Source organism: Pygoscelis adeliae, unplaced genomic scaffold (genome assembly GCF_000699105.1).
Source record: "Pygoscelis adeliae isolate BGI_AS28 unplaced genomic scaffold, ASM69910v1 Scaffold51, whole genome shotgun sequence".
Lineage (NCBI taxonomy): Eukaryota > Metazoa > Chordata > Aves > Sphenisciformes > Spheniscidae > Pygoscelis > Pygoscelis adeliae.
Genome location: NW_008824007.1, coordinates 883,206 through 893,500, shown reverse-complemented (window position 1 = coordinate 893,500; position 10,295 = coordinate 883,206). Strand labels below are relative to the sequence as shown.

The window sequence follows — 10,295 nt, the reverse complement described above, 5'->3', positions numbered from 1 at the left end:
ATCTGCTTGATATCACCACAGCGACAGATGGGATTGTTCACGGGTGCATGAGAAGTCAAGTCTATCCACAGGCATGCAAATACATCTGGAGGGCACATGCAAGGCTTCTTTTGGGAATGCCAGCTGCGTTACCCTACAACCAAGCCCAGTGGTATTCATGCATCACCTGGCTGTTTGTGACTGAAGGTACTGTTTGCAATAAGTAAAAAGGATCAGAAACAGACAGATTTGTCTTTTGCTTAGCCTTGTTTTTCAGTCAAATGCAATTAATTTCTCTAGGTTTGGCATTAAGTAGCACTGTGTGAATATCTCAGCCTTACTAGAATTATGTTTTTAAATAGGCTTCCACGTAAAATCTTGACTAAAAAATGTGGACAAGTTCTTGTGAAAGCACCAGTGAAAGCACTTTGTCCTTAATGGGAGTTAGCCCAGATTGAGAGATATAGGATGTTGCCCTCTGATACAGTAAATGCAGTCACTATGAGATGCAGGAGAAAATTCCTGTATTTGGTTCCGTATTTATGAGTGTATCTGTGTGCCTTAATTTAGGCTAGATTCTGATTTCTGTTATTGTTCTACTACTTTCTGTAAATCCTGTATAAATTCATTAGCTTTGCCCATTTTCATGAATCACACACAATAAATATTACCTGAAAATACAAGCTAAAACTTTCAGATACATATATCATCAGGAACACTTAGGAAGAGAGAGCGCTGGTAGTTGTTACTTGTAAGCTGTGGCTTGGTTTTAGTAGAAACCATCAGCCAGGAATAACCAAACCCTGCAAAACTGGAAAGACTATAATTCTCTCTGCGATAGCTTTACAGGGTGAAGTTCCCCAGCCATTCTGTACAGGCAGTGGGACTGTCTGATTATCACAGCAGAATCTTTGACCTTAAAAATGTAAGGAAAGCGCTGAGGGCATTCATCTCTCATTAAGGATAATGGGAGTTGAAAGCTTTTAGAACTCTTCAGGATTAGGTCCAAAATTTGTACATCGTAGTAGCAGCATAGATGTGCCAACAAGCAGGGCTTATGGAGGGGTGCAATTAATGTGAAAGGAACTCTTTCACTCCCAACTTGCCTCTCCCCAGCCCCAGGTAGTTCATTGGCTCTGCAAATTCAGCTCCCATCCCAGTTCAAAAGAGACTATGAAAACATCGATAAAGATAGTACTAGCAGATTTTTTTTTTCTTTGAGAAGTGACCCAAACATATTGGTAATATTTCTGTCTGGAGAGTTTAGCTTTTTTGGCACAGAAAACTTGTTCCTGGAACACAGTCTACTATAGACACAAAGTCATTAGCTGCTGAGTTATTACAAAGTTAATGATGAAAGACAGAAACTGTTAAGTAGGATATTGAAATGTGCATTTAATTTTTTTTGCAGTGATTCTGGAAACAGTCTGACATTTCTAGTTGATCGAAAGGAAAACAAATAACCTCAGCTATGGAGAGAAAGAGGCAGCTACAGAAAAGGGAATTTGGGAAAAGACTTTCTCTGGACAGCAGTCTTGTGGTAAGAATGAATATTTACTGAATATTTACTGAATTTACAGAATTTACTGAATATATCTTCTGTCATAAAAATATAGTTGTTAAGAGGCAATACTCATAATGATGTACAATTTAAAGGTGTTTAGCTATTCGTCACAATATCACAGCCTTTCGTGATTTTTAAGATTCTCCAGAGCAAAAGCGCAGGAGGAATTTTAGAGCATCCTAAATAGAAACATGTCATCATATAGAAGCGTGTCCCTGAATTCAATGGATTTACACAAGAAAGGAATCCAGACAAATATACCAAACATATACTATTCAGCCTTTTTGGGATCACTGTATTGCTTTATACTTAGTGTATGAGAGCTGTAGGTAGCCGAGGCCATCTAATCAGAAATGCTTGTTTTACTATTGAGGATACTAGGAAAAATTTGTTCACCACAGTGAATGTATAAACTACTGTAATATCACCTGAAAGAGAAATGTAAATGCCACATGGTGTAAAATAGGTTTTTTTGATATACATAGGATTTGAATTAATTGAGATTGTATTCTAGATTTATTTTTAGTTAATGTTTTCAAATGGTGACTGAGATTAACAAGTTTTTATAGCTGTACTATGGATACATGACTGGAAAATGCTCATAGATGTTGAACAGTTGTGTAAGAGGATAAACACGCCAATGTCAAGTACTCAGCATGCCAGTGTAACAAATACCGAAACAAGCAAAGCTGAGAGAGCCAAGGAAACCCATGCCATCTCTGATGTTCACAGAGGTTGTCTTCTGAGGAAGAAGTTTGTTCCTTGGTGTTGATAATAGAGCTGCCTCTTTTTTTTTTTTGAGTGCTTGTATTGCTGGGACTGATGCTGGGAAGTGCTGGAAGCAGGTGGGTTTGGCATTGGTAGCCGCCAGGGATGGGTTCAGGTTCTAGGGATCACTGATGAACACCGGTTTGGCTCCTCAGATGAAAGCCACAAATATTAAACTTTGCCCAATGAACTGTACTTCTTCACTCATAAATAATGAGTCAAATAATTTATGAAACAGTACTTGATTAACAGGAGGAAAGGACAGCAGCAAGGTAACAGGACATTAGAGAATAACCAAACACTCCCTTCGCAGAATGTACCAATAGTCATCTGAAGTCCTCATCTCCGATGACTTGAGCAGATATTTCTCATCTCTTGTAACATCTCCGTACACACAGATAATGACTGTGGGACCCCAGAGCCCTGTTGCCTGCTATCCTGGGTAGCAAGGCCTCATCCACGCCTGTGCGAACCCCATTGTGTGAGCTGCCCACAGCCCACTCCGGCCAACCGCTCCTGCCTCACCCACGCTGCAGCTTGCTGTTGAGATTTTTTCCACCAAAAAGGCTACAAAGACCTCCTAGAGAGTAGAAACTCTCCTGTCCCATCTCTTTGGTCTGATTTCTGTATCCCCATGCTGTAATGTGTTGCCCTAATTTGTGGTGACCTTTTGTCTCAGGCAAATTTAAGATGATTAGTCTACCTTGAATTTCACACGTTATTACAAGTATATGATTTCCTTCATCTTATGCTATACTTATGTTTTGGGGTTTTTTTCAACGTGAAAAGCCCACTGACATGGTAAAAGCAGTGAATATGGACTGAGCAGGTTTCAGTCTATCCACGGATGCCTTTCTTTCATCTGCTGTGCTCTTTAGCACGGGTCAGCAGAGCAGTCCTTCCCTCCCTCCCAGTTTTCTGTTGCTCTGCAGGCCTTTGAGGACTCTGCTCTTCTCCCTTAGGCCTTAGCTAGCAGGTCTACACTTACTAGATAGTGTCAGTTGGCCAGTGAAGAAATGTGTAAAGCATATTTCAGAAGAGGTCCATCCTTTTCCTTAGCTTTGAAATGGCGCTGTTTCTTACAACAATGAATTACATCCCTTTATTTTGAAAAATAAAATTAGTGTGAGAGAAATAAAAGTTGTGAATAGTAGTGAGTTCTCCCCCAGACTCAGAGCTGGTCTCGAGACCATAATGAGAAGCTGTCTAAGCTCCCTCCCGTTCCGGCCTTGCAGCTCAGTGCTCTGATGGTGAGAGGTAGCCGTTTTCAGGTTGTTCAGTCTGCAACAAAACCTGACTTCTCAGCTTGCATGCACTCAGTAGGCCACGTCATGCTCCCAGTGCTATTAGAACTATTTCACTTGTCTTCTAGCTTGTGGGCAGAGAAGGTAGGTTTAGTATGAACTCAAAATTTTACCTAATACGCTCAAAATCAAACAAAATCTAGCAGGTTGTGTGTGCTCAGAAGTGTGTTTATTCCCAGGGCCAACCTCTGTTATTAGTTCTAGGCATGCACACCCCTGAAACAGACTCTAGCCTAAATCCTGCAGCTAAAATGTACTGCTGCGATCCAAACAATTGGCCACGAACTATCAATATTTATCTGGAGAAAAGAAGAACACTCATAGAAACTGTGTACTGAAAGCTAAGGGAAATGCTAGCAATTGTGAATTTTGCACAAAGATATTGCTTAGTATGGCAAATCAGTACTATTTTTCCCTAAATGTTTTCACTGATGTAATAGACTAGATTCAGCCTTCACTTAATGCATTAAGATAGAAATTTTCTTTTCCCTGAGGTGACAGCGTGGTCTGCTGTGTGGATGGGAACAAGGAACTAGGTATTTCTGGCTTCCAACCCCACCTACTGCTAGTTTGGACTTAATTTTTAGACAAGATAGTGCACTATGCTTAATTCTTACCCTTTCCAATCAGTAAGGGGGGAGCAGAGAGAGACATTTGCCAATGTCATAGGGAATATTGTGTATGTAACACCATCAAAAGTGCTTTGTGTAATAATTAGTGCTACCTGAATATTAAAATGCCCGTAAGGACTTAATTAGAGGAGAAACAAAAACTGTAGCTGTATGAGAAGGTGATGCTTTCTCCCTGCTCTTCAGCAAGTAGTAAGTATGGTGGGAGATTGTACACAGCTAAAAAAGTCTTCAGGCACTGGCTTGAGGTCAGTGAATTTATGCCAATATGTGCCAGCTGAAGATCTGTGGCTGATTAGCCCATATTGGTGTGAAAGTGTTGAAGGAAACATGAGGGAAAGAAAAATTGCAATATTTCAATATTTTGAAGATATAAACCCATCATACCATCAGGCTGACACACCCAGTTTTAAAACAATGTCTTCTGCTACACGTGGCGTTTACAGGTTATGCTTGCCTGTAGAGTTTCTTAGTGCATACATCCATTTTCAGTAGTTGTATATTACAGGTCTGTGTCTATCGAAGCTTTATATTGAGTAGAATGTGTATAACTAGATTAGAGAGTGTCATCCATACATTTAATTAGAAACATGTGAGCACTATTCATTGTTTACTGCCAGCTATTATTTCATAAGAAATCGGGAGAGACGTTTTGAGATTCGAGTGCCTTCAGCAGCCTGTTAGTAAATCACACCAGATGCCCTGTGACTCCATGAAATTCAACCGGGCAAAACAAAGCACTTTATGTTCCTCTCATTGTCCCCAAATTCCTATTCTATCATACCTCCTCTTAATTGTTGCCTTTATATGATACGTCTGTCTTCATTACCCTTGTATCTACTCTGTTACCAAATTCCATCTAAGCACTATGTTTTAGTCCAGTCCCCTGCCTGCACAAGTCCTTACGTCTCTCTTCTCATATCTCTTCCCAAAGGTTTTGTGTTTAACCTCTCAGGCATTCAGGGCTGGACACTCTGCTTGGAAAATCTGGCCTTGATTTGGTCGAAAACACTTCTCCTTGTTTGGTCGAGTCTTCCAGCATTATCGTATCTCAGAAAGAATTCTGATTTCTGTGTGTTTAAAGGAAACATGTTTCTACTCTTGTACTCTGGACCATGAGATACAAATAGGCGTTTCTGATAACATTCTTCACCCTGCCTGGCTGTGCTGCTTTTGCCATCTGCATCAGATTGTGATCTTCTTCTGGAATGTTTTTTCCATGATTTAATCTACGAGTATTGCATAGTGATGTTTAAAACAAAAAAATTCCCTCTTCCTCCCTCATCTCTTAGACTCTGAATATATGGGCTACGATGGTATTTGATGGAAGAGCGAGAAAAGGAAAGAGTTGTTTCTGAAAAAAAAGACATGGCTTCAAACTCATTAGAGTATGGATCTGGGCCTTCAAAAGATGAACATAAATTTCATCAGCGTGTTTTGTATTCAGGCCTATCCCATCAAAGAATGAGTTTCAGGCTTCAAATGAGGAGGATCCATTTCAGAAACATCCTTCAAACAACATGCCAGTGAGGAATTTCATAGACATTGAAACACTCTTCCTTACACCACAGGCACAGAAACTACTTTTTGATCACCTCAGATAAAGGAGAAGAGTTCAGTGTTGTTTCATATACTACTCTACCCCTTTCCAGCTGGTGTCTTGGGGGAATAAGCTTTACAATGAGGGCAAACAAACCTTTTTAAAATTAAAAAAAATATAAATGCACAAATATATTCATAGGACATATTTTTTTTAGAAAGTGATTATAGGCCTCATGAATATTTGAATTAATGCTTTACTGGAAGTTAGTAGTTTGAAGCCATGTATTTTAACAAGATTCAGAATCATACCGCTGTTAAGAAATGCCAGATAATGCAACAGAGGAAGCGATACAACTGCCGCTCAGGTCAAAGCTGAGTCTTGCTGTTTGCTTCAATGAAATTAGATCCCTATCAGCTTTTAGTCATAATATGACGGGTATTATTCCAAAAATCTGTAGTATAGCCAATGGCAGTTATTGCTCTGTAGGTTTCCAATATTGGCAACAAGTTGGAGATTTTTTTATACACCCGGACACTCATTTACATTTGCAGACAAAGCAGGTAGGCCTGCAGTGACAATAATGTTTTATAGCTTTATATTCAGGTGAAATAATTACGAAGTATTAACTTCATAACAATTCTTACAGGCAATCCTATGAGATCAGTTAAAGAAAATAATATCTTTGTAAGTTCTGCCTGATGTTTAAAAACCAAAACATACCGCCCAAGAAGGATATAATTTTTTACAGTTTCCATATAATTTTATACTACCTTATTGTTTCATCTGTTGTCCAAGTGATGCTACTGTATTTTGGTTTTATAAAGTTTTCTTCTGCAAATTGATTACAACCAAAACACCGTAACTCTGAAAATCAAACTGGTTTGAGGACTAAAGAAGATCTCTGATTCCTTTTGAGTTCTAAATAACAGGTCTTTGTCCAATCATATTATTATGACATTAGTAAATATACTTTATACTATATATGGTTATAAGATGACAAGAGAGACAGCAATTGGAGAACAAGGTGGAGCTCTATGTCCTTCTGGATTGCTGTGTAAGAAATTGGGACCAAAGCCATTGCTGTTATTGCCGCAGTACTTCTGTTTAGAGTGAAAATAAACTGCAAAATTCATAATGTTGATGGAATATATTTATTTGCAATACATTGCTTTGCTGTCACATAGCTCCATATCAGATTGTTTTCTGTTTAGACTGGCATATATGGCTATTAAAAGAGAAACGGATCTTTCTGAAGAACATTCTGCCTTATCACGTGGCTTAAATCCTTTAGATTTTGTTAAAAAGAACAGCTTTACAAAGTGAAATAGTGTGAATATTTCATTATTTCAAATTTTTTCATGAATAATTTTTTCATGTTAAATCTTTCATTTCAGCATATGTAGTTGAAAATTACTGGTGAATGAAACTAGGTAAAAACAGGATGGAAAGCAATTTTTCTGTATTCTTTTTTCACTTCAGACTGAAACGTGAAGAAAATTAATATGAAAACTAAAACTAAAAATTAAAGCACATGTTTCCTTAGTACGGGTATAATGAAGGCCTTTTTTATGTGACAAGGTTTCTTTGATAATATTTGGAATTTATTATTTGGTATGTGGGGGAGGCAGTTTAGACAGGGAATGCTATTAAAAAGCTAATGAAAGGATTGATTGTATTTCAGGTTTTCCCTATAGAAGTTCTTCAACAAAAAGAAAAATGGAAAAAACCCCAAACCCTAAACAGATCCAAAGCTAAGCTTTTAAGTAACTTGTGTGGGATGAGGGGAGTGTTAGAACGTATCACTGCCACCAGGGCCACGTTGGCTACTCTATTCACTGGGGTGCTCTTTGAACATAATAAAAGCCCTATCCTTTGCCTGATCCAAACTGTCCAGTTGTCTCCCAGACCCTTTTGATCAGGAAAAAGTCAATGTTTCAAGCTGTGCTCTTTATTTGTGTGGATAATTCCCAGCCTGACTACACACGTGGTTGGCCCTTACAGCTGTGGTGGCATTTAGCTGGGGAGATTTGAGAACAGAATATCTTTTTGAAGCAGCCAGCATTTATCAAAGTAAAAGTTTTTGTTTTATTTAAAATGAGGCTTTTACTTCTGAAAGCAAGCTGCGGTAAAGTGCTTCTCTGGTGGCTCGTGAACTGTGCCCTGCTGCTTTCATTCTGGTCACACGCTCCTGTGGGGCTCTGTAGGATTAGCTTTAATGACACCACTTTGTTGTAATAAGGGTAGCAGCGTAATACAATGAATTGTACTGGGGCGTGGGAGTAATACCTTCATCTAGTCTACCTGCAGTTGTATTGGCGTCATGTGCAAAAACACTAAGTTGAGTTGGAGACCTTCATTGAGAAGTGTGCATGTGTTATCTGTGAGTAACGCACGGGGCTGGGAGCCAGGCGTTTGGGGGTTAAGTAAGTCTGACATCTGTGACCTCTAGTCAATTTCTAACTCAGTTTAATAAATTTCTAATTCAGTTTTCTCATCAATAAATTGGAGGTTATAATAATTTCTTACCTCATAACTATTCTAAGAACGGTCTGTTATTAGCATGTGTCTGTAGCTTGCTTTGATATCTTCAGATGAAAGGTGCCACAGAGAAAGCAACGTTGGAGCAAAGCAATGAAGAGTGCTGCGTCAGCAAGGCGATAGGGGAACTCTTCGTATGTGGGGATTAAATTCAGTGAAGGGAATACCCCCGACTTTTTGCTAGTTGACTGTAACATTCACAATGTATCTAACATCACTGTGTAACATAATGTAATCCAGCATTTTGAAATGAAATGTGGCATTAAAAATATTGCCTAGTCAGATGTTGGCTAATGTTCTAAGGTTTTAAGCCTGATTTCCGTCCCCCCCACCCCCCACCTAAAACTGTTGCCAAATTCCTTATGAATCTGCAAATATTTTCAACGCTCTCAAAACTTGGATTTTTATTTGTGGGTGAATTTATAATTTAGAATTTTATTCAGCTGGATACACCATCAGAAGAAGAGCATGTGCCAAGGGCGTAATCAGGCACTGCAAAAGCACAGTGCAGCACTGGAAAAGACATGCAGAATGTGAGCCTCAAACAGTTTTCACAGTGTGTTGCAGAGGCAAGCTAAAGCATCCATAACATTCAGTGCATACAGCGGGACCCTAACTCAAGGAGAACAGTTTAATAAAGGTGACAAGTGTGTTTGTTTTAGGTAGAAGAAAGAATACAGGAAAGAATAGCAATGAAGTACATGTAGTGTTACTAACTTAATAGGTTAATGTTTGCACATTCGTAGGGAAAACCCTAAAATACAGAACTGACGTAAGGACTCAGTAAACTGAATTACTGAGGCAGTATTAGAAAAGTCTATTCCTTATGGCAACATTAGTATTGCTTGCACTGTTCTGCAAATCTGACAGTAAGGACATCTATTCCACAGACTGGGCAAATGAAGTGCTATTAACTCTCTGTCTAATAGACAGCCCTGAAATCTGCTTGAAACTTCGTGGAAAAAGAAAATCCCAGTTTGGGTAGAGTGTGTAAAAACTATCTAAACAGAAGAACAACAGATTGTCTGTTGGGCTCACCCTGTGCCTTTAAACACCAGGACTTAGCAAAAACAGAGCTATCTATAAATGTATTGCCAATAGCACATACTTGTCTTCATTTGCATTTTTAATGAAGTGGAAGTCAGAACAAGAGCTCTGGTATGTCAGGCATGAGAAAACACACAAGAAAAGAACAATCTGAATGGGTCAGTTCACAGCAGAAGCTGGGGAGAGGTGAGGAGAAAAGAGAAACCACTGGTGTGGGACAGCAGTGCTTAGGCTTTACTGATATTAGCATATCACTAATGCTAATAATGTAGGAAACACTGTGGTCTGCATGGGTTTAAGGACATCATTTACCAGCACAGCAGTACATCCAGGGTACTAGATGTAGAATCTACATCAGCTTGGATAAAGACAGCATAAAGTCACTGGTTTCACCAAGTAAGATGGACAATGGCATTTCTGTGTAGCAGTGGTGGAGATGTCTGGTTTGGATTTCATTTGCAGAAGAGAGATTTGAAAATAAAGAACTGTGTAAAGCACTGGATGTCCTGGCAGCAGTCAGTTACTCTAAGTGCTATTAGTGGACTCTGGAGCAGCCTGGCAAAATCTAACATCATAACTAAAAAATACAGGGGCTGTGAGTTCAAAAGGACTCAGTGAACCCAGGGAATTATGTTAGAAGTAAGCGTTGGGCCTAATGTGAAGAAATGGCTCTATTGGGTGCCAGTGCCACAGAAAGAGCTGAAATCCTTGCTTGGAGTGATACAGTGACCTATTACTTTGATTAAAGCTAGTTTGTACCAATAGAAACCAGTGAGCCAGTTCAAGAACTGGAGATGTGGATATACAGTGAGCAGCAGCTGCATAGCAAGCTATGGAAGATATTGCTTGAAGAGAGAATAAAAGTAAAAAGCTCATATATAGCGTTGAAAACAAGGAAATAGCGCACGGAGCGTGTTGTTGCT

The 10,295-nt window shown here is 39.1% G+C and overlaps 1 protein-coding gene across 1 annotated transcript in view; it reads left to right on the top strand.

The window, feature by feature from the left end:
- Nucleotides 1–1,450: 1,450 nt before the first annotated feature.
- NCKAP5 (NCK-associated protein 5) overlaps nucleotides 1,451–10,295 on the top strand; it is a 398,182-nt gene continuing 389,337 nt past the window's right edge. The window contains exon 1 of the mRNA XM_009325811.1: nucleotides 1,451–1,519. Coding sequence (XP_009324086.1) covers nucleotides 1,451–1,519 — 69 coding nt within the window. The remainder of the gene's footprint in view (nucleotides 1,520–10,295) is intronic.